The sequence below is a fragment of the Haliotis rubra genome, unplaced genomic scaffold, assembly GCF_003918875.1.
Source record: "Haliotis rubra isolate DU_JTF1 unplaced genomic scaffold, ASM391887v1 Scf11, whole genome shotgun sequence".
NCBI lineage: Eukaryota > Metazoa > Mollusca > Gastropoda > Lepetellida > Haliotidae > Haliotis > Haliotis rubra.
Window position 1 is genome coordinate 2,548,193 of NW_025765003.1, and position 25,721 is coordinate 2,573,913.

General features: G+C 40.3%; 1 protein-coding gene across 1 annotated transcript in view; it reads left to right on the forward strand.

Annotated features, from left to right (window-relative positions):
* Positions 1-3,124: 3,124 nt before the first annotated feature.
* Positions 3,125-25,721, forward strand: part of LOC124285462 — a 100,593-nt gene continuing 77,996 nt past the window's right edge. Inside the window, 20 exon segments of the mRNA XM_046721701.1 lie at positions 3,125-3,216; positions 4,942-4,965; positions 6,676-7,239; positions 8,808-8,846; positions 9,147-9,331; positions 9,334-9,475; positions 10,593-10,823; positions 12,640-12,789; positions 13,603-13,729; positions 14,032-14,067; positions 15,020-15,098; positions 15,809-15,948; positions 16,247-16,361; positions 16,859-16,997; positions 17,611-17,739; positions 18,014-18,043; positions 19,686-19,800; positions 20,478-20,740; positions 21,546-21,660; positions 22,890-23,152. Of these exon segments, the coding sequence (XP_046577657.1) occupies positions 3,150-3,216; positions 4,942-4,965; positions 6,676-7,239; positions 8,808-8,846; positions 9,147-9,331; positions 9,334-9,475; positions 10,593-10,823; positions 12,640-12,789; positions 13,603-13,729; positions 14,032-14,067; positions 15,020-15,098; positions 15,809-15,948; positions 16,247-16,361; positions 16,859-16,997; positions 17,611-17,739; positions 18,014-18,043; positions 19,686-19,800; positions 20,478-20,740; positions 21,546-21,660; positions 22,890-23,152 (2,953 nt within the window). The 5' untranslated portion in view covers positions 3,125-3,149.

The window sequence follows — 25,721 nt, forward strand, 5'->3', positions numbered from 1 at the left end:
GTGGTGGTTTTGATGAGTGGGTGCTTCACATGCAACGTTCAGTAGTGTTTTTCATCATTGGGTATTTCACATGCTGTCCTTATCATCAAAATAATACTCCGACTGCACGTGTCGCTTGGGCTGCTGAATCGACATTTTTTTCTCTCTTTTCCAAACTTTTATAAGAGAAAAATAAAATAAAAATAACGATGAAGGAAAAACAAACCAAAAACGCGCCCGTGCAGTGGTTGTGTATAACTTTCTTTGTTTATAACTTTGTTTGCATTTATAACATATGAATAATATTGTAAATACTGTTCATTGGTGATACAGGTTAAACAGCCTTGGAATCGTTTACGACAAGGGTTAGATTTTTCTTATGTTTCACACTCTCCTAAAGTTCCGGCCATAGGTAAATGGAGTATTAACACAGTAACAGAAATAAGCATTTATGTCAATGGAAGCGCTGCATTGGATTGATATAAGATTTTGACTCAACAAATATAGTTTACCATGAATGCAATAACCATTCTCGATTTTCAGATAGACATGAAAAGCAAATTGCTGTAAAGATTTTTAAACGAACCACTGAAAGCCTGTGGTGACGACAGGTGCTCATTAAAAAGATACATTTCTAAATAACCGTACGCAGCTATTAGAGGACATGTCTGCAAGCTGGGATCTTGTCAATATCCCAAGTGTAAAATGTATGGAAGTATAGGGTGCTTCAACAGAGAGTATGGATATGTGGAATGGTTCCTGTAGAGGAAGTAGCCATAATGGTACAGAGGCATGGGAACATTAAAATTTTGAAGATTGACAAATTTACACTTGTTTCCTCGCCCAAGAAAATGTCCTTATTTCAAACTCTGGTAAATTTCGAAAAGATTAGGAACATTTCAGCACCTATTAGAATTGAAGGGAATGTATTGGAAATACTCTATGATCAAGCATTGACGAAGGTATCAATTTTTTAATTAATGTTTTAAAATGTATGCAAATCCGGTCATAGCATCCCTGACTAAAAGCAATTGTACATACTGCAATATGCGATAAGCATATGATTTAAAGGGTAGCTTCAAGTGAAATAAACGCCCAACGTTAGTAAAAATCGGAAAATGTACGGGAAAATCCGATCAAAGAAAATATTTTCTGCTTTATTTCCGTATTTTTCTCAATGGTGTAAAATCTGGCTTTTGGTCCCGTGATCAAGGCTGATGATATCCAACACAGAAATGGTTATTGCGAGTATATTTCCAAGGCGTAACACGAAACCATTTTAACCACCACGCGAACCAATCCCTCGAAATAACATATTATCCACAGAGACGAATAGACGATTCATTGCGACGCAGTGCAAACCATTTCATAATTCGAAATCTCCGAACGACTATTTGTTAAAGATAGAGTTTTACACCTACATAAATAGATAATAATTATAAGAGGTCACGTGATTAAAGGTCAGAGTATATATGGAAGGGTGACCTCGATTCTTTACAATCAGGAATGGTGAGAATGGACCGCCGGATTGTCATCCTGTTGGCGGTGACGGTCGCCCTAAATGGGGCATCGTCGAGAAAACGTGAGTAAACATGTTATTTGTCGAGAACGATTCCTGCTACATGGTTGGAGCCATTTCGCCAGTCCTGTTGAAATTAGTTAAAATATCGGTAAAATACCAAAATGGCGGCCAATGTCAAGGTATGGCTTGACTGGGTCATTTAAGGTATTTGTAATTCAACACTCACGCCAGTCTGAATGTATACATAATGTATATTACAAGTTACTTATTGTGGGTACAGCAATAACATTAATATAGAGAAATGGATAACAGTGTGAAATGAACAATTCACAGTTCTGAAACTACAAATATACTTTTCAAACCAGAACGTATATTCCATACACAAATTTGACATTGTTTTACGCCGTTTTAGAAATACCCCAGCCACATGGAATGTTGGTAAATTACACCCACGTAAGGAATTCAAAATGGTCTTTATCATAAACGACTTGCCAATGCTCTAACGTCAATGTAATTCAATGTTATGTATTTATAAAGAGGGCGATCGGGTAGCCTTGTGGTTAAAGCGTTAGCTCGTCACACCGAAGACCTGGGTTCGATTCCCCACATGGACACAATGTGTGAAGCCCATTTCTGGTGTCTCCCCGCCGTGATATTGCTGGAATAATGATAAATGCTAAAGGGAGTAAAATTACACTCACTCACTCACTCCAACGTCCAGTCAAGTCACTTCCACGTACAACTGACCCGTGGATCACTATCAGATAAGAAACTGAAACTATTTTGAGTTTCTTTGCTGTCTGTGTTTCACCCCAAGATCAGGTATAATATCTAATATTATTACAGGTATTGGAACATATAACAAACTACTTATTTGCCACCAAGTAATCTGTATAATGCCCTTATCTTCTACCACAAACACACACCAGAGATAACATGGTGTGAAACCGACATATTTTTATCAAATGATGATTTGCCAGAAAAAAATGGCACAACTTCTATGTTAACCCATGTTGTGTTATTATCTAAAGACGCCGTTCAGAACATGAGAAAATCTAAAACCTTATAAATATTCATTCATGTATTAAATATACTACACACCATTTAACTGCTGTCACAAGGAGTGAACTGTGAGATTTGATAAATGCATTCCGTTTGTATCACTTGTTAGCTTTAGGTGTGAGAAAATCCTCTTATAGCTTAAATCAGGACGAATTCCCCCTCAGAGAAGGCCAAGAGGGCAGGAGTAAATACTTTGATGGCTCAATGCAGGGGAAAATGATCTGATGACTCAATAAAGAAGAAATTCCTCTAATAGCTCAGTATAAAAGCTACTTAATACAATTGAAATTCATACGATAGCTTATCATATAAGAGAAAATCATCTGAAAGTTTAGCCAAAGAGAAAATTCCCGAGGCGCTTAAAGCAGGGTAAAATCCTCTGATGGCTGAATGCAATAGAAAATCAAGATAGCTTATTATAGGAGAAAATCATCTGACGTCTTATCGCTGAAGTCGAACGACTATTTGTTAAAGATAGAGTTTTACACCTACATAAATAGATAATAATTATAAGAGGTCACGTGATTAAAGGTCAGAGTATATATGGAAGGGTGACCTCGATTCTTTACAATCAGGAATGGTGAGAATGGACCGCCGGATTGTCATCCTGTTGGCGGTGACGGTCGCCCTAAATGGGGCATCGTCGAGAAAACGTGAGTAAACATGTTATTTGTCGAGAACGATTCCTGCTACATGGTTGGAGCCATTTCGCCAGTCCTGTTGAAATTAGTTAAAATATCGGTAAAATACCAAAATGGCGGCCAATGTCAAGGTATGGCTTGACTGGGTCATTTAAGGTATTTGTAATTCAACACTCACGCCAGTCTGAATGTATACATAATGTATATTACAAGTTACTTATTGTGGGTACAGCAATAACATTAATATAGAGAAATGGATAACAGTGTGAAATGAACAATTCACAGTTCTGAAACTACAAATATACTTTTTCAAACCAGAACGTATATTCCATACACAAATTTGACATTGTTTTACGCCGTTTTAGAAATACCCCAGCCACATGGAATGTTGGTAAATTACACCCACGTAAGGAATTCAAAATGGTCTTTATCATAAACGACTATGCCAATGCTCTAACGTCAATGTAATTCAATGTTATGTATTTATAAAGAGGGCGATCGGGTAGCCTTGTGGTTAAAGCGTTAGCTCGTCACACCGAAGACCTGGGTTCGATTCCCCACATGGACACAATGTGTGAAGCCCATTTCTGGTGTCCCCCGCCGTGATATTGCTGGAATAATGATAAATGCTAAAGCGGAGTAAAATTACACTCACTCACTCACTCCAACGTCCAGTCAAGTCACCCACGTACAACTGACCCGTGGATCACTATCAGATAAGAAACTGAAACTATTTTGAGTTTCTTTGCTGTCTGTGTTTCACCCCAAGATCAGGTATAATATCTAATATTATTACAGGTATTGGAACATATAACAAACTACTTATTTGCCACCAAGTAATCTGTATAATGCCCTTATCTTCTACCACAAACACACACTCAGAGATAACATGGTGTGAAACCGACATATTTTTATCAAATGATGATTTGCCAGAAAAAATGGCACAACTTCTATGTTAACCCATATTGTGTTATTATCTAAAGACGCCGTTCAGAACATGAGAAAATCTAAACCTTATAAATATTCATTCATGTATTAAATATACTACACCATTTAACTGCTGTCACAAGGAGTGAACTGTGAGATTTGATAAATGCATTCCGTTTGTATCACTTGTTAGCTTTAGGTGTGAGAAAATCCTCTTATAGCTTAAATCAGGACGAATTCCCCTCATAGAGAAGGCCAAGAGGGCAGGAGTAAATACTTTGATGGCTCAATGCAGGGGAAAATGATCTGATGACTCAATAAAGAAGAAATTCCTCTCATAGCTCAGTATAAAAGCTACTTAATACAATTGAAATTCATACGATAGCTTATCATATAAGAGAAAATCATCTGAAAGTTTAGCCAAAGAGAAAATTCCCCGAGCGCTTAAAGCAGGGTAAAATCCTCTGATGGCTGAATGCAATAGAAAATCAAGATAGCTTATTATAGGAGAAAATCATCTGACGTCTTAATGCTGAAGTCGTAGACGCTTACTTCTTCCATGAAGTATCGTAATGGGATCAATTCAAGGATTCGAACCATCGTTCTGCGGGTGCTGTCCCGGTTATACCTCCACTTTTCTCCCCGTACTAACCGTTCCCCAAACATTTTAGAACAAATTAGCAAGGTAACAACTAACAATGAGAGTGAGAACTTATTTAGTTACAACAATGCTGATAGAAAAAAATTATTATTTGTTCAAATTTCATTTCGTTCAAATGTTATTAATTGGCGGTTTTGTTTCATTTTTAGCAAAGAGAAGAGATGCTGCCGCTGGTGAGTGCCCTGCTTCCAACAGAAACTTGCAAATATATACCATTCAAAAAGGTAGTGGGTATTAGATTTATATGATTGATAAATGCAAATGATGAAGATTAAGGAGGAAACAGGTGATGAAGAGAAATTGTGGAAAATGGGAAAGGGAAAATGTGTCTATTTATTCCATTCTTTTGGAAATGTTTCATCTGTATGGATATATATATATAACATTTTCTCATAATGGAATATCCCCTACCCTATTGAATGGTACACATGTGGCATTTTGTAACTAACCCAAAAATAGTGGGGTTTTCGGGTTAGAAAACCCCCCAGGAACATATGCTGGAAATGAGAGGCGACTCGGGGTGTCGGGCTCGGAATCTTGTTAGTCAGCGTACCCCTTGGGCGTAGAGCGATACTCATAGCATCAATCACTGGATCGCCTGGTCAAGACTCGATTCTTTACAGATCGTAGTCATATTCCTAGAGTGCGGCAAGAAACAATCCAACTGACCCCACAATGTTCTGGCAAAAGATAAGATGTGTTCAAATCACTATATATACTACAAACAAAAAATATGGGAACACCCTAAAATTTGATAGTAATATATAAACTGAAACGTGGTGAGGTCATTTATACTCTAAGTCACTTTAAACGACATGTTGGAACATGCAGTGAAGCAACTGATTCAATATTCGTTGAGTTTGAGTGAAGTGAAACATTGCGAAAAACAGCAAAAAACAAGGTTGCTAAAACACACCAACACCATGTTTGATTCAAACGCCCGAACACAACAGCCTAGTGTATGTGTTTCACTCAAACTCAACGAATATTGAATCAGTTGCTTCACTGCATGTTCCAACATGTCGTTTAAAGTGACTTAGAGTATAAATGACCTCACCACGTTTCAGTTTATATATGACTATCAAATTTTAGGGTGTTCCCATATTTTTTGTTTGTAGTATATAACTGGAACATAGATTAAGATTCATTTGATTAATGTATAAATGATATTTGTTATTAATGTATTTGGTTGCAGTTTTATATTTATCAGACACAGTTCACACATCACTTTATGTAAATTTTCACTAACTGTATTCCAGACGTTGCTACGTTTTCGTCTGGTAATTTGTACCATTAACTTATATGCTCATGCTATCGTCCCTTCGTCTTCTGTACTTTTATGCTTTCATTGTCCTTTGTAACCTTTACCTTTGGACCAAATGCTTACCATGAAGGCATCTTGTGAGTTGTTAGGAAAATATTCTCCACAGTAAACTACGTCTACAACAAACACGTTTATATCGAACTCACGGATATAACGAACTGCTCTTTTGGTCCCGTCTCCATGTATATTTGGGCGGTGGGGTAGCCTAGTGGTTAAAGCGTTGGCTCGTCACGCCGAAGACCCAAGTTCGAATCCCCACATGGGTACAATGTGTGAAGCCCATTTCTGGTGTCCCCCGCCGTGATGTTGCTGGAATATTGCTAAAAGCGGCGTAAAACCAAACTCAATCAGTCAGCCTTGTATATTTTAGATGAAAAGAGTACAGCGAACTACGGGTGTAACAGACTAAAGTTAGTATCGATACATTTATCGTCAGATAGAGTATCACGATTATCGATAATACGATATATCGTCACAGCTGTATACTATACCCTGCCTTATCGAGGATGTAAGCATTCAATTCATCCTTGGTAACACCATCACGATGTTTCCATTTCAGATTGTGGTGGAAACAACGATGTAGTTTTCGTCGTAGATTCATCCGACAATGTCGGGAAAGACAATTTTAACAAAGAAATAGACTTTGTCAAACAAACTGTAAATCATTGGAATGTTGGCCCAACGGGTATGCAGGTGGGTCTGGTCACTTTCGGTGACACGGCCAAAAACGAGTTCTACCCCAATGCCTATTCCACCCAAGCGGACGTTCTCAACGCCCTGGCCAGTGTAAAATTCATTGGTGGGAAAGCCAACACTGCCGAGGCGATTAAAATCGCCTACGAGAACTCGTTTAACCCTCTGAGAGGCGGCAGGAGTAAATCTCCGCACACAATCGTCCTGGTGACTAACAGCGCCTCCAACGCCAAAGACCTTACCCTTCTGGAAAGCAAGAACGCCAAGGACAACGGAGACGTGATCTACACTGTCGGCATCGGTGGTGCAGTGGACGCTAGTGAGCTGTCACAGGTGTCCAGCGATCCGGATTCCAGATATGTCTTCAAGGCAGACAGCTTCCAGTCTCTGAATGGCATTGCGGATTATCTTGCCCTCAAAGCATGTAATGGTAAATATACAGGAATTCCTCAGTTTCCATTGTCGCAATAATTGTTTTACGCCGCTGAACAGTATTCAGATATGGCGGTGTGTCTGCTTCACGTGGGAGGGGGGGTGGTGGGGTAGCCTAGTGGTTAAGGCGTTCGCTCGTCACGCCGAAGACCCGGGTTCGATTCCTCACATGGGTACAATGTGTGGAGCCCATTTCTGGTGTCCCCCGCCGTTATATTGCTGGAATATTGCTAAAAGCGGCGTAAAACTAAACTCACTCACTCATGTTGGAGGAAACACTGAAGTGATTCTGAAGTGACGTTCACCACGACCCTGCTGATAAATTTAGAAGCATAATCAGGACAAAACAAAATTCTAACCCTCCATGATAGGCTCCTGATACGCAAAGGGATGCAACTCAGCACAGTAAATTACAGCGCTTGTGACGAATAGGACTCACGTGTCGCAGCCGAATGCAAGACATCTGCAGCGTTAAAGAATGCTCAAATTGAAGTAAACAGCACAATATGAAATATCTTATTCACAGTCTTCAAAACTAAACAAATAATTGCGACAATTGAATAGAGACACAAGTACCATTACTTTTCCTAGCATGATGAAAGTACAGGCATCATTACAAGTATGCCGTATATTAAGAACACGGAAGGATGAAGTCCATAAGTCGACTCTGCCTTTGTCCAAGACAAGATGGCCAGTCTGACCGTCACTCTGATAGTGTCTGACGAGATAAAGAGACGCTTCTGTAATTATGTTTAACACCAGCTTTGACGAGATTAATTCATATAAAAACACGAAGAAAAGACTAATAATGCATACACCGATGTTTGGTGGTGCAGTGGTGGCTGAAAAAGAAGAAACTGTAATGGTGAGGGATTACATACATATACATGGGTATCGTCTTGGCCGCTGTTATCCGCCTCCTAACGTTTTGATCACTGGATAGTCTGGTCCAGACACGATTATTTAAAGACCGCCGCCATATAGCTGGAATATTGCTGAGTGTGGTGTTAAACAACAAACAAATAAAACCTAACGTTTTGATAACGTGTTTAATGTTTTGGCCCCATTCAGTTTTTAAGTGTATTCTATTTATTTACAGTCAGTTTAGTAACAGGCAAACTGAATTTCCATATGTTCATTAGCTCCTAATGAAACAATTGCAGAACGTCCATTTCGCTCCAATAAAGTCTTGTTTAGATGATGAGAATTTGTAGAAACGTTCAATATCTTAATAAAAAAGTATAATATTAATATCAGAAATATTTGGATGATAATCTGTAATGACATAAGACAATATATATACAGTAATACTATGAATAATCTCCTGAATGATTAATTGGTTATGTGTTCAACTATCAATATACAGCCCTTCTCTTCTGTAATTAACATAATTTATTGCGGAACAATATTTCTCGTGCGTGCAAATAACGGTACCGCTTGTTCATTACTGTATCTCATTACTGTATCTCATTACTGTATCTCATTACTCTATCTCATTACTGATCTCATTACTGTATCTCATTACTGTATCTCATTACTGATCCCATAATAACATCTACGTTTCAGAGCTTCCAACTGATCCGAATTTCCTGCCTGCACCAACCAGTAAGTGGATCAGTGATCGATCGATCGATCGATTGATTGATTGAATATATTGCCTGAAAATTGGATTGAGCTGTAAGTCATCATTAAATAACACTAAAAGACGCAAACTGCTAACAAAAACCCCAATAAATGAATCTCACAATGTGATGTCATTGGTTTGTCTGACCCAGTCCCATTTCAAGACAGCCGTAATATTGCTAGAATTGTATCTGACTGTGACTGCATCCAACCACAAATTGTAAATGATCTTTCTCCCCAAAAGCACATGAGAAAATGAATAAATCTGATTCCCTTCCCCAGGTTGTCTGAAGAAGGCCGATCTGGTCTTCATGCTTGACTCCTCCTCAAGTGTAGGCTCGGCCAACTTCCAGAAGCTCGAGGGATTCCTCAAGGACTTCGTAAAGACCGTCAACGTTGGCCCTGATGCCGTCCACGTTGGCGTTGCTCAGTTCAGCAGTTACCCATCCCTGGACATTTCTCTCAACAAGTATACACAAACAGACCAGAGTTGCTCAAGGCGATTGGTAACATCAACTACCTCGGTGGCGGAACCAACACAGCTGACGCCATCAAGTTCATGAGGGAAAATATGTTTGCTAATGGTGCCAGAGCCGGTGTTCCTCACATTGGTAAAAAAACATTTCTCAATGTCTAGATAGTCAACGCTTCTAGAGCATTCATCCTTTCAAAACCGAGGCGACATTCACTAGTTCTTCATAACATATTCTTCGTTTTTCCCAGCCCCAAACGGTTAAATAATGGCCTTACCCGGTCCCAACAAGGCTCGCAAAGTGATGTTATTCGTTTATTCTTACCTCAAAGTCAGAATGCTGAGATCTGACTGGTTAATGTGGTCTTGATAAAATACCACACACACACGCACGCACACGTACATCGGAGTGGAAAGACCATTCTTATTGTACCTCCCAGGGGCATGAATCATTTATATCCTGCCACGAAAGGAAAGCCGCGTGTTGTTTTCGAGTCAGTGAAAGTCACGTGACACAGCACCTGTTCACCTCAGCTCAATCGATTAACTGTTTGTTTTCATCGGTTTCCAAGTTAATGAGTTCGTTTACCACAGTAGCTTAAAACGTGTTGAAAAATCCAATTTTCTTGCAGCAATATCACTGGAGTATATGTTGTTTATGGGACCATCTTAAGGTTATGTATCACTCGCCTTCAGCTCGTGGATAAAAGCTAGCCAGAAATGCATTGAACCTAATATACCCTTGTAGTGCTACTATAATCTATCATGTTGATTTTTGCTTTGTTTTCCACTGTGTTTCTGAGAACCGCCTCCGTGGTGTAGTGGTTAGAGCGTCCGCCCGGAGAGCGGAAGGTCGCGGGTTCGATCCCCGACCGCGTCATACCAAAAAGACGTTAAAATATGGTACTTGTTGGTCCCTGTCTGGCGCTCGGCATTAATGGGTACAACAAGGACTGGTCGGCTCGGAATCAGAATGATGTGTCTGAGTGGGTTATTCATGCTTCACTGCGGCATGGTATTTCAGTAGGCTAGCACTATAAAACCAGCTTCATTCTGGGCTAGTACAAGCAGCCGCACATACACATACACACGCATGCACGTCGTCATATGAGCGAAATATTCTCAAGTACGACGTTAAACCCAATTTCACCTCACCTCACCTCACCTCACCTCTTATTGCAGAATGGAGTCTCAGTCACTCAATCTTCCTTTTAACAATTTGATATCATGAATATGGTTGACCTTCCTCCCTACAGGAATCCTCGTGACTGATGGTAAATCCTCCAGCACTGTACAGACTACCTCTGAGTCCAACACAGCACACCAGAGCGGAATTGGTCTCATCTCCGTGGGCGTCGGCAGCGCCGTCGATCGTTTAGAGTTGAACGCCGTCGCCAGTGACCCCGACAGTCAGAATGTCTTCACCGTCAACAACTACGACCAACTGAACACCATCGTCAACCAAATTATGGGGGCTGCATGCAAAGGTCTGTCTTGCAGCATTATCCGTGATGAAGTATAGTGACGTGCAAAATAAAAGTACACGCCAGGTGTTTTGGGATTATTTTCATAACAAAATTAATAATTTTATCTTTCCCGATTATCTTAACAACTTCCTGTCAACTTTCAGTCAAATCCCGTATGTATCTATATGTATTCTATTGCAACTTCATTCATTTATTTATTTTTCATTCGCACGACTGAAGGATTCTTGCGAGTCCGAGATGCCGTACTATATTCAAACAACCCGGTGCATCTGCACTTGCACTGCGACAATTTAAATCGTTCTGGACCTAATTTTTCAATGTACTGCCAATACAAATGGATGGTACAGGAAGAAGATCCGCTTTAGAGTTTGTCTTCAGCAACCATGCTTGTCGTAAGAAGGCGACCAGGTGTTTGGGCACTGGTGCTGTAATACAAAGCTTCAAATTACGTGCTGATAAAACGCTGATAAAAGAAACAAGCAAACCGGATTTCGTTTAATATTTCAGTATACGGGTTTTGTTGTAACATATGTTATATTTGGGATTACACTTTCTCAGTAAAGTACAGATTCTAGTACTTTTGGGGGTTGAGTCCCCTCCAGGATTCGAACCCACACCCTCAGAGTCAGTCACCTAATCGCCAGCACACAAAGTCAGACGCCTAGACCGCTCAGCCACCGCGGCCTCCAAAAAAGTGGAAGTCGGACAACTGGTAGTCTAGACTGCGGGCTTTGTGTACCCCTCTGATAAGTGTTAATTAGCACGGCTCCCACGACCGAAAGCTATTAAATACACAGTGCCATTTTAGAAAGTGGTCAAATGTAATAACGTTATATTTGGGATTACACTTTCTCAGTAAAGTACAGATTCTGGTACGCGGGAGCCGTGCTAATTAACACTTATCACTTGTGGAAGCCGCGGTGGCTGAGCGGTCTAGGCGTCTGACTTTGTGTGCTGTCGATTAGGTGCCTGACTCTGAGGGTGTGGGTTCGAATCCCGGAGGGGACTCAACCCCCACAAAAGTACTAGAATCTGTACTTTACTGAGAAAGTGTAATCCCAAATAAAACATATGTTACACATTTGACCACTTTCTAAAATGGCATTGTGTATTTCATACGGGTTCGTTGCTGATGAAAGTAGAAACAAGCAAACCGGAATTCGTTTAATATTTCAGTATGCGGGTATGGTGCTGATAAAAGTAGAAACAAGCAAACCGGAATTCGTTTAATATTTCAGTACATGTATACGGGTTTGTTGCTGATAAAAGTAGAAACAAGCAAACCGGAATTCGTTTAATATTTCAGTTCATGTATACGGGTTTGTTGCTGATAAAACTAGAAACAAGCAAACCGGAATTCGTTTAATATTTCAGTTCATGTATACGGGTTTGTTGCTGATAAACCGAAATTCGTTTAATATTTCAGTTCATGTATACGGGTTTGTTGCTGATAAAAGTAGAAACAAGCAAACCGGAATTCGTTTAATATTTCAGTTCATGTATACGGGTTTGTTGCTGATAAAAGTAGAAACAAGCAAACCGGAATTCGTTTAATATTTCAGTTCATGTATACGGGTTTGTTGCTGATAAAAGTAGAAACAAGCAAACCGGAATTCGTTTAATATTTCAGTTCATGTATACGGGTTTGTTGCTGATAAAACTAGAAACAAGCAAACCGGAATTCGAACCCACGTTGAAAGGGACGCATCTCTTCACAGAGAAGAGACAACTTCATACCCTGAATATTATTTAAATATATCATACATTTAAAAAAAAAATATTATCTCATACCGTCACATATATTTGAATATTCCAGTTCAACCGGCGTCATCGACTGGTGCGTCCCTCGGGCCGGACACGTGCACGGACGTGAAGAGCAACTGCCCCCAGTACGGTCGTGATGTGTGCACCCAGTACCCAGACTGGTCCAAAATAAACTGCATGAAATTCTGTGGACAATGTACATGTACGTAGGAAGACAAACAATTGCCATTATGATCTGATGTACTTTAAAACATTATGTCGTGCTACTGAGAACCAATCCTGCAAAATCAGTGACAGTGATAATATGTCCACAGTATGATGATCTAAGGAGCCTTTATATCCCATCTAGCTATACGTCTTGTCCCACATTTGACAAATTCTGTATACTATCGTAAACCGAAAATGACCAGCTTCTTCAGAATGTTTATACACCATGCACTGTTAAAACACAAACGTGCTTGTACAACTCCCCATTATAACCGTTTTACTTGTACTACGGGCCTCTGGCCTACAGTTCAGAAATAAAGAATCACTGAAATATCTCGCCATAATTGATTAATTATAATTTTTATCATGAATATATTCCACGGAGTGAACAGGAGATGTGATATCTGACTATATCTGATCTCATTTATAGCATGAATATATTCCACAGATCAGGACAAATTAGACTATATAAAGCACTATAAGAATATATAACTGTTAGTGCTTATCAGTTTAAGATATAAAATCGTTTTATACACAATAAGAATACTACTTCAAACTCCCTCAACACACGTTCATTCCATACGCCTAAGAATACGCTTTTGACCAGAAAAGTACTATGAACTTTAATGTGAGGCTCTTAAGACTAGTTTTAATGACAATATAACGTAACATCACTTTGTATACAAACCGCGCCTTGATATTTCGAAATGATGCTCAGACATCTATGTAAATCATGTGAAAAAAATTTGCATAATAAAAAAATATCATTTGTATTTATGACAAATTATTAAAAATGTCCTGTCGACAGCGTCCTACACGACGACCCCTGCCCCCTGCAAGGACGCCCTGGCCAACTGCCCCAGCTACGGGAACACCGTCTGTACAAACTACCGACCCTGGGCGGAAACCAACTGCCGGCTCTATTGTGGAACACCGTCTGAACATGTCTACCAAACCCTATAATTCCGGACGGTAACCGTTCCTGAAAACTCGTAATTGGTGGTACGCGTTGTGTACTGATTGGTAAAGAAGTGCGTCTCAAACTGTACCTTGTTACATGGTGACTTAGTCAAACCCTGGTAATTCCGCAATATTCCAACAATTCCCAGAAATCACTCAGGGGACACCAGAAATTGGTGAATGTACGCGTTGTGTACCAATTGGTAAAGAAGTGCTCTTAAACAGAAGATGTTTTGTTCATGACCGCTTGTTATATACATTAATAGATATATTTTGATGTTTTCAGCTGGCGGTGCCGCTACAGTAGGTTTTTGTAAGTATGTCCAAACATATAACCGGGTATATGCAAAGTTGACAATTTTAGCTCAATCAGACGCCCGTTACTGTTCTTTCAGCAGAGATGAAATTGAGTTCGAACTATAACAGTTAAACTTGGAATGAGAGAATACGTCTGGGTAAACAGTTTGTCAGCTATGAAACAGCCTATTAGCTTGATTTAGAAGCGATGTGGGTCTTAAACGTGAACCACTTTGGTGTAATTATATGGTTCTTACAAACTTAGCCAACTAACAAGAGGGCGTATCTATATAATCTATAATCTATATAATCGATCGGTTGAAAGCCAATTTATAAGGCATTCCATGTACTTGCTGACAAACTAAGAATAATCAGTGTAAAAAAAGATATTGGAACGGAGATCATCAGATTCTGGAAGGCCCATGGGAAGCAACTGCCTTAGACGTACCCACGCAAAATGCCTTAGACGTACCCACGCAACTGCCTTAGACGTACCCACGCAAAATGCCTTAGACGTACCCACGCAAAATGCCTTAGACGTACCCACGCAAAATGCCTTAGACGTACCCACGCAAAATGCTTTAGACGTACCCATGCAAAATGCCTTAGACGTACCCACGCAAAATGCCTTAGAGGTACCCACGCAAGATATCTCAGACGTACCCACGCAAAATGTCTTAGACGTACCCACGCAAAATGTATTAGACGTACCCACGCAAAATGCTTTAGACGTACCCACGCAAAATGCCTTAGACGTACCCACGCAAAATGTCTTAGACGTACCATCGCAAAATGCCTTAGACGTACCCACGCACCCAGAAGTAATGCACACACTTCAGAACAATTAAGCCAAATTAACATCTATAACTATATTTTCTTAAAGTGTATGTTGTAATTGAGCCACCTGAGAAGAAATCTATATGTAAAATGTTTGTTACTGCTAAACTGTATGTTCTGTCTACTTCTAGACGGCAAGTGCTACTACAAAGGGAATGCATACGCTCATGGAGAGAAATGGTCAGATGGATGTGCCTACGAGTGCACTTGCACTGATGGAAATTCTGGAAAATATCAGTGCTATAACAAGTGAAGTAATGAAACGAACAAGTGTTACGATCTTGTGGACCCGTGAAGGTCCGGGTTAGAATGAATCTTCAGTAACCCATGCTTCTCGTAAGAGGCGACTAACGGGATCGGGTGGTCAGGCTCGCTGGCTTGGTTGACACATGCCATCGGTTCCCAATTGTGCGCAGATCGATGCTCGTGCTGTTGATCACTGGATTTTCTGGTCCAGACTCGATTATTTACAGACCGCCGCCATATAGCTGGAATATTGCTGAGTGCGGCGTAAAACTAAACTCACTCACGCACTACGATCTTGTGACAGGCAATAAATACCGTCCGATTATACCAAATGACAATAAAAGATGGTACTTGTTGTTCACTTGTCTGGAGTCGGCCTTAACGGTGGGTGAGTGAGTTTAGTTTAGCAATATTCCATCAATATCAGAAATGGTCTTCACACATTGTACCCATGTAGGGAATCGAACCCTGGTCTTCAGCGTGACGAGCGAACGCTTTAACAACTGGGTTACCCCACCGCCCCTTAATGCAATGACCGGTTGAAGTCAATATGCTATGTACAGTAAACCTTTTGAAGTCAATATACTATGTACAGTAAACCTTTTGAAGTCAATATACTATGTACAGTAAACCTTTTATTCCCTTTTCATGTCTCCGTTTTTCTATTTCCCCAGATGTCCCGTGTACTACAACCTTCCCGCTGGCTGCACCCTGGTGAAGAAATCAGGAGAATGTTGCCTGCAGGCCGTGTGCAACTTCAACCCAACCATCAACTCATTCTCAGGATCTGGCGCAGGAGTCAAGAATGGAATAAGTAAGGAGAATAATATACGTTTAGAAAGAAACAACAATCATTGATAAAGTTCAAGAGCATGAATTGGATTTCAGGCGGCTTTGAACCGTATTCAAAGGAGTGAAAACCAACCCTGTCTCCATTGGTCCAATATCTTCAACCTGCCATTTGATGACAATGTACAGTTGCTGTACAGAGATGACAATCTAACAACTTCGAAGAACGTTAACAAAATTTACTGTTATTGTTCCTTCGATCCCCAAGAGTGTATAAGGATTTTGGTAATCCGGTATCTGAATGACGATGACTGTGTTTCCAGATGTGTGCGTGTACAAGACCAAGTCCTATTACCAGGGACAACAGTGGGAGGACGGCTGCACCTCCACCTGCACCTGCACCGATGCCAGCACCGGCGCCTACACCTGCTCGGATCTGTGAGTACCTTGATGTCCAAGACGTCCTTTCTTTGGGTAGCTTGGAGGTCAACTTTGGACGATCACAGTATATTTCTATTTTTTCTTCACTATCACAAATGTAGGGTACTAAAATTTTCAATTGAAATTATTAATTTAATGATAGTTTACCTTCATTAAATGAATTGTACTGGCGCTTAGTAATCACTAAAGGAATACTTCTGCATGTGTTTATTTATTAAGTGTAATTCTTTTCAAAAACCTTTTAAAATTTTTTTTAAAAAGACCCTGAAGTTTGCCTAATTCTTAATTGCTGGGGTTATCTTTGATATCTATGTTTGAAATATGTTTCAATAAGTTTACTTTTTCTTTGGCACAATCGTACACGATATATGGGTATCATGCTTCCAAATTCATTTTCCTCACCATGATTCTTTGAACCAGTTCATTTTACTCTAAATTACCTAGCCATTGAATACAAACTGTGGCCTGACTTCATGACCATAATTATATTTCAGATGCGGAACCTACAATACGCTGCCCAGCATGTGTCAGCTGCAAAGAATCCGGGCAAGTGTTGCCCGACCCCAGTCTGTGAGTTCAGTCAGCAACAAGGCAGCTTCTCCGGGTTCGGCTCAGTCAGCGCTCATGGCATAGGTAGGCTGATAGTCAGATTAATAAAAGGACGGCTTTTTTGATTACTGAATTCGATCAGATATATATCGAATGCTTTCAGTCTTACTTTCTGCAGCTGTGGATCTAAGTCACTCGTCTCCTGGTTATGGTAGACATTTTAGCACATCTTGGTTTGGGTATGAGATTAAGTTTTGTTATTTAAAAATAATAATTTTTTTCTTGCATCCATTATTGACCATTTCTAACCATACAAATAGAAACCAAATAATGTTGTCAAAAATATCTTGCATCAATAATTTTGGGTAGTTTAGTATTTAGTAAAGCGTGTCAACCCACTACCCCACCCTGCAAGCCCCTGTGTCGTTGCTTAAATATTTATTTATCAATGAATATTACAAATATCATATGGTACTGGTAGTGCATTTCTGACAAGTGCAATACTGATTAATGTGGAAATATTTAAGCAACGACCCAATGGGTGGTTAACGTCAAATCGTCACACATAATAGTTTATACTAAACCTGGGTCTGCCTATTGACTCTCTCATAGAAAAACAACAACATCCTGTACAATACAATCTTGAGTACGGCAAGTATACATGTCAAATGATCACGCATTGTCCTCCCGTGTCTAGGAATGAGCGCCACGGCAGCACCCCCGTGTAAGGACACCCTAGACAACTGCGCCTCGTATGGACGGTCTGTGTGCATGTCTTACCCCGGCTGGTCTCAGAGCAACTGCAGGAAGTACTGCAACCTCTGCAGTGAGTACATCCAAAACGTCCACGCCAGTAAAAATATCCGAAACCGATTCTACTTCTAAAGGCAAAATATTTTTAAAAATGATATCAATGAATTTATAACTAAAAATCAAATGAAGCTCAGTGTTCGAGAGAAGATGAAGACTATGCAGTCAAAGTCCGACTCTTGGGCCTGTTAGTCATGTCGAACTGCTGTGTATTTTGTTCTCGAACATGCAAGAGCATCGGCAACTACGGGTGATTACCTCAGTGTACATACTTCCTATGTTATTTTCAGACGACGGTCAAGTGATTGCAGGTGCCAATGGTGAGTATCGTGAATAGTGTGTGTACAGCAAAGTTGGGTGCATTTGACGCGCAGCACTGGTTTAGCACAACTCACCAAATGAATTTAAGCTATGGTAGAAACCACATCGTGTATTTCTGATTGTATTATGATGTCACACTGACTGATGTCGGGAATTACATGTCACATGGTATGAAACGGCGTGTGTCAGTATGCCTGTTGTCAGAACACCTGTGTATACAATGGCCACAAGTACTGTTATCACACTGTATATTGTCAGATCACTGTCTATACAATGGCCACAAGTACGTCAGATCACTGTCTTATCCACAAGTACATGGTCACTGGTCACAAGTACGTGTCATGTTATCACTGTATTGTCACAATGGTCACACGTATGTTATCGCACTGTATGTTGTCCACAAGTACGTGTCATGTTATCACACTGTATGTTGTCAGATCACTGTCTATACAATGGTCACAAGTACGTGTCATGTTATCACACTGTATATTGTCAGATCACTATCTATACAATGGCCACAAGTACGTGTCATGTTATCACACCGTATATTGTCAGATCACTATCTATACAATGGCCACAAGTACGTGTCATATTATCACTGTATATTGTCAGATCACTATCTATACAATGGTCACAAGTACGTGTCATGTTATCACACCGTATATTGTCAGATCACTATCTATACAATGGTCACAAGTACGTGTCATATTATCACACTGTATATTGTCAGATCACTATCTATACAATGGCCACAAGTACGTGTCATGTTATCACACTGTATATTGTCAGATCATACAATACATTGTCAGATCACTATCACCGTATACAATCACTGGCCACAAGGTACAAATGTCATATTATCACACTGTATATTGTCAGATCACTATCTATACAATGGTCACACGTATATGTCATATTATCACACCGTATATTGTCAGATCACTATCTATACAATGGTCACAAGTACGTGTCATGTTATCACATCGTATATTGTCAGATCACTATCTATACAATACACAAGTGTCATATTATCACACCGTATATTGTCAGATCACTATCTATACAATGGTCACAAGTACATCTATACACACCGTATATTGTCAGATCACTATCTATACAATGGTCACAAGTACGTGTCATGTTATCACACCGTATATTGTCAGATCACTATCTATACAATGGTCACAAGTACGTGTCATGTTATCACACCGTATATTGTCAGATCACTATCTATACAATGGTCACAAGTACGTGTCATGTTATCACACCGTATATTGTCAGATCACTATCTATACAATCACACTGGCCACACGTAAATGTCATATTATCACACCGTATATTGTCAGATCACTATCTATACAATGGTCACAAGTACGTGTCATGTTATCACACCGTATATTGTCAGATCACTATCTATACAATGGTCACAAGTACGTGTCATGTTATCACACCGTATATTGTCAGATCACTATCTATACAATGGTCACAAGTACGTGTCATATTATCACACCGTATATTGTCAGATCACTATCTATACAATGGTCACAAGTACGTGTCATGTTATCACACTGTATATTGTCAGATCACTATCTATACAATGGTCACACGTACATGTCATATTATCACACCGTATATTGTCAGATCGCTGTCTATACAATGGTCACAAGTACATGCAAGGACAGAACTGGAAGGTGTCCTGCGACAAGGAATGTGTCTGTGAGAACGCCGTCTATGGCTACTACAGGTGTCTCAGCACGTGAGTAATACCTCATACGGTGTTATGACCTCGTCTCAAGTGACAATTGCAAATATCATGTAGACACTGAATTTGTTATGCCATTGCAAACAGTATCTGGATGAAATATGTTCTTGACATCACATTGTATTGCTCGATCGGGAATCAATACTAGATCTGATGAAAGTAAAGAGCGTTCACAAGTTTTACAAGCTTTCTCATCTTGAAGAACAGGAATTATATCTACACATAACATATATGAGATAACAGATAACATATTTACAGATACATATATATCGAACAACTCTTTATTATGATTTGGAATGGTAAATATCCTGTATTAGTTATAGACTTTGTTCAAAATGTTCAAATCTAATACATGATATTTACGAACGGTTAGAACCTCTGTATCCTAGAAATAATTTATAAATTATTTTGTCGAACGGTGCCTAGATAATCTATGTTGATTTCGTCTAATAATATATCACGCCAGAACATTAACAAAATCCAATATAGTGCCATCAGAAACCTATAGTGTACACTAATTTTCGGTGTATTACTTTAGTCCAAAGGCTATCACGACGCTGATAGTGTTTGGTATCTTTATCCCCAACCGATAGCTTTGTATCAATTGGCTTTGTCCTGCTGGAACATCTACCGTCAGATGATAAATATTAATATTGACAATATTCCAACAGGTGTCCAACTTACAACAACCTTCCTTCTGGCTGCGCGGTCACTAAGAAGGATGGTCAGTGCTGTCCAAGCGTCCAGTGTAGTGCTGGAACGTTCGTCTCCTCCTCCACCAACCTCAACACCATTGGTAATGGCGGCATGATCTGGACCGGAACCGGAAGCGGAAGCGGAAGCGGCTCTGGTAGTTACGTTGCACCGACTCTTCCATCTGGAGCAAAAGCTCAACCAGGAACCGGTGGAACTGGATACCAAGCGCCAAAATTGAGTACGGAATAAATAATGGCTCTGTTTTCTAACTCGTAGATACAGGTACTGCGATCGGCCGTCCCTGGGATGGGAGAATATATGACATATATGATTGCTGAAGGATAACCCCATAACGTCCTTGCTGATACGATTGGCACCTGTTTTACCTAGAATATCAACATCTGTTACACCTGTCCTTAACAGCAATAGTATATAGTAGCCAAATACACTAATGTCTTATAATAATCTATAATGTTTCGATGATGATCAATAATCGCCTACAACTGCCTTGAACTGAAATCATCCGAATATGACAACCCTTTCCATTTGTGATATACAATTGTCCTTAACCATAATATACAATTGTGATATACAATTGTCCTTAACCATAATTATTGTTCACAATAGCGAAAAATAACTGTTTTTCACAGTAGTTAGGGGATCTAAACATTCGTTCTTTACAACTGACCTTAACAGTACCAACTAGACTAACATCTTGTCTCTGAAATGAACATATTTTACAGAGAAAAAAACTGTTCATAAAATAATTATAAATATAATGAAAAGGAGCCCAGAGACTTTCATCATTTTCACACTTGCCACATATTCTAGACTTGTATGGGCTTTATGTGATATGTTTGTTTCAGAGTCTGGATGGCAGACTAAGTACCGATGTACACTAAATTAACTGAATTTGTCCATATCTTGATCTTGACCGGCCGTACTGGGTATAACCGAAGCAGAAAGAGCAGACGTACATCTTCTAGTAGCACTGGAATAGATTCGTGTGCGTATTGTTGAAACCTACTTCATTGTATTTGTAGATGGTTGTCTGTATAACGGCGGTGTCTACGCCCTCAATCAGCGGTGGAACGACGCCTGCAGCAAGTCCTGCGTGTGCACCGACGACAAAACTGGTCTCTACAGCTGCAAGCCAAGGTACAACGTCTGCACCTTTGTCAGTGAATCTTCGTCAGTCAAAGTTTCTAACTCGACGGGCTAGGGATATTTATATGGAACTTGTATTGAAACTATTGATAATTTTGATGTCAAAAGACGCGAGTGGAGATTATATTTATAACCAAAATCATTCTTCCAAATAGTTTCAGTTTATCAACATTATGAACGTGTGGTACAGAGATTAGTGATGTTGTTCGATTGTGACGTCATGGTAACTGATGACGTCACGATCAACTGCAAAGAATTGCGGTGCAATGTCATTAAAACATCTCTGATTGGAGATGCCGCTTACGATCAGCCCTTTTAGGTTTTAGATTAGCAAGTAGTCACCCCATATGGGGTAATATAATAAAGGGGGGACGATGTCACGCTCCAACCACAAAACTAAAACATTGCTCTATTTCACTGTAGCACGAAAGACTGACCAACTGGCTATTATTTTGTAAGATGAATGAAAATGTTAATGTCAGTAATTACCAAGTATTTCCAAAAAGAACCCAGAAGAACTGACTCCCGTTGATAATCATATCATGTGTCAAGCATTTATCACAAAGTGCAACCCGTGAAGATCCGGGTAAGAATTGATCTTCAGCATCCCATGCTTTTCGTAAGAGGCGACTGACGGGATCGGGTTGTCCGGCTCGCTGACTTGGCTCACACATATCATCGTATCCCAAATTTGTAGATCGATGCTCATGTTGTTGATCACTGGATTGTCTGGTCCAGACGCGATTATTTACAGACCGCCGCCAGATAGCTGTAATATTGCTGAGTGCGGCGTTAAACAACATATCAGAAAGTGCATATTGGACCCTATATTTCTCAATAACAAAGGTTGCTCTTCGTAAAAGGCGACAATGCGATGAGCTCTTCAGACTTGGTTGATGACGTGTCATCGTACGATGCTCACAATATCAATCCCAGGTTTGTCCGGACCCGACTCAATTATCAGTCAATTTTACTGGACCAAAGATGGGTCTGGCGTTAAACAGCGAGGAAACACATATTAGCACCTACCTTGGGCGGTGGGGTAGCTTAGTGGTTAAAGCGTTCGCTCGTCACGCCGTAGACCCGGGTTCGATTCCCCAAATGGGTACAGTGTGTGAAGCCCATTTCTGTTGTCCCCCGCCGTGATATTGCTGGAATATTGCTAAAAGCGGAGTAAAACTAAACTCACTCACTCAATACCTACTAGCCGTCAACCCCAGGTGCCCGACGTACCCCACCATGCCTACCAGCTGTACCCTCGTGGCCGACCCCAACGACTCCTGCTGCCTCATCCCCCACTGTACCGGCGCTGCGGCCGGCTACGTTGCCGTCCCGTCGTTCGGTCAAGCGGTGCAAGGCCACGGCGCTGTCCAGCCTCCAAGTACAGGTGACCTGTGGAAGGGAGTAGGGGGCTACACCATTGTCCAGCTGGGGCCAACCGTACCCGCTCCCACAGGGGGAGTCGATGTCTTCGGCGGAATTGGTAAGATGAATGATTTTGCTGTTGATGTTTATATTTACGACCTGACTTCAGCGTACGTATAGACACGTACTGGCGTGCATACTTCTCATACGTCCATTAACGAAAGTCAGATTGTATTAAAGTATATCAAAATAATAACTAAACACACTAAAATAATAATTAACACACTGAAAACTGCAACAACAAATCAGCGACATCAGAATGATGCAACACGCCATTCTGTTACCAAACAAGAAAGTGTGGGTCGTTATTTAACGTGGCACGATGTATGGTGTATCCTGATATTAACGTGGTAGGATGTATGGTATATCCCTGCTATTAACGTGGTAGGATGTATGGTGTATCCCTGATACTAACGTGGCACGATGTATGGTGTATCCTGATATTAACGTGGTAGGATGTATGGTATATCCCTGAAATTAACGAGGTAGGATGTATGGTGTATCCCTGATATTAACGTGGTAGGATGTATGGTATATCCTGATATTAACGAGGTAGGATGTATGGTGTATCCCTGATATTAACGTGGTAGGATGTATGTTGTATCCCTGATATCAACGTGGCAGGATGTATGGTGTATCCCTGATATTAACGTGGTAGGATGTATGGTTGTATCCCTGATATTAATGTATGTATGTATCCCTGATATTAACGTGGCAGGATGTATGGTATCCCTGATATTAACGTGGCACGATGTATGTTGTATCCCTGATATTAACGTGGCACGATGTATGGTGTATCCCTGGTAACGTGGCACGATGTATGGTATGTCCCTGATATTAACGTGGCGATGTATGGATGTATGTGGTAGGATGTATGGTGTATCCCTGATATTAACGTGGCACGATGTATGGTGTATCCCTGATATTAACGTGGTAGGATGTATGGTGTATCCCTGATATTAACGTGGTAGGATGTATGGTGTATCCCTGATATTAACGTGGCAGGATGTATGGTATATCCCTGATATTAACGTGGCAGGATATTAACGTGGCATGTATGGTGTCCCCGATATCCCTGATATATGTCCCTGATATTAACGTGGCAGGATGTATGGTGTATCCCTGATATCCCTGATATTAACGTGGTAGGATGTATGGTGTATCCCTGATATTAACGTGGTAGGATGTATGGTGTATCCCTGATATTAACGTGGTAGGATGTATGGTGTATCCCTGATATTAACGTGGTAGGATGTATGGTGTATCCCTGATATTAACGTGGTAGGATGTATGGTGTATCCCTGATATTAACGTGGTAGGATGTATGGTGTATCCCTGATATTAACGTGGTAGGATGTATGGTGTATCCCTGATATTAACGTGGTAGGATGTATGGTGTATCCCTGATATTAACGTGGTAGGATGTATGGTATGTCCCTGATATTAACGTGGTAGGATGTATGGTGTATCCCTGATATTAACGTGGTAGGATGTATGGTGTATCCTGATATTAACGTGGTAGGATGTATGGTGTATCCCTGATATTAACGTGGTAGGATGTATGGTATATCCCTGATATTAACGTGGTAGGATGTATGGTGTATCCCTGATATTAACGTGGTAGGATGTATGGTGTATCCCTGATATTAACGTGGTAGGATGTATGGTGTATCCCTGATATTAACGTGGATGTAGGATGTATGGTGTATCCCCTGATATTAACGTGGTAGGATGTATGGTGTATCCCTGATATTTAACGTGGTAGGATGTATGGTGTATCCCTGATATTAACGTGGTAGGATGTATGGTGTATCCCTGATATTAACGTGGTAGGATGTATGGTGTATCCTGATATTAACGTGGTAGGATGTATGGTGTATCCCTGATATTAACGGTGTATCCCTGGTGGTGTATCCCTGATGTGGTATGGTGTATCCCTGATATTAACGTGGTAGGATGTATGGTGTATCCCTGATATTAACGTGGTAGGATGTATGGTGTATCCCTGATATTAACGTGGATGTATGGTGTATCCCTGATATTAACGTGGTAGGATGTATGGTGTATTATCCCTGATATTAACGTGGTAGGATGTATGGTGTATCCCTGATATTAACGTGGTAGGATGTATGGTGTATCCCTGATATTAACGTGGCAGGATGTATGGTGTATCCCTGATATTAACGTGGTAGGATGTATGGTGATATGATAACGTGGTAGGATGTATGGTGTATCCCTGATATTAACGTGGTAGGATGTATGGTGTATCCCTGATATTAACGTGGTAGGATGTATGGTGTATCCCTGATATTAACGTGGCAGGATGTATGGTGTATCCCTGATATTAACGTGGTAGGATGTATGGTGTATCCCTGATATTAACGTGGTAGGATGTATGGTGTATCCCTGATATTAACGTGGTAGGATGTATGGTGTATCCCTGATATTAACGTGGCAGGATGTATGGTGTATCCCTGATATTAACGTGGTAGGATGTATGGTGTATCTCTGATATTAACGTAGCACGATGTATGGTGTATCCCTGATATTAACGTGGCAGGATGTATGGTGTATCCCGTGATATTATCCCTGATATTAACGTGGTAGGATGTATGGTGTATCTCTGA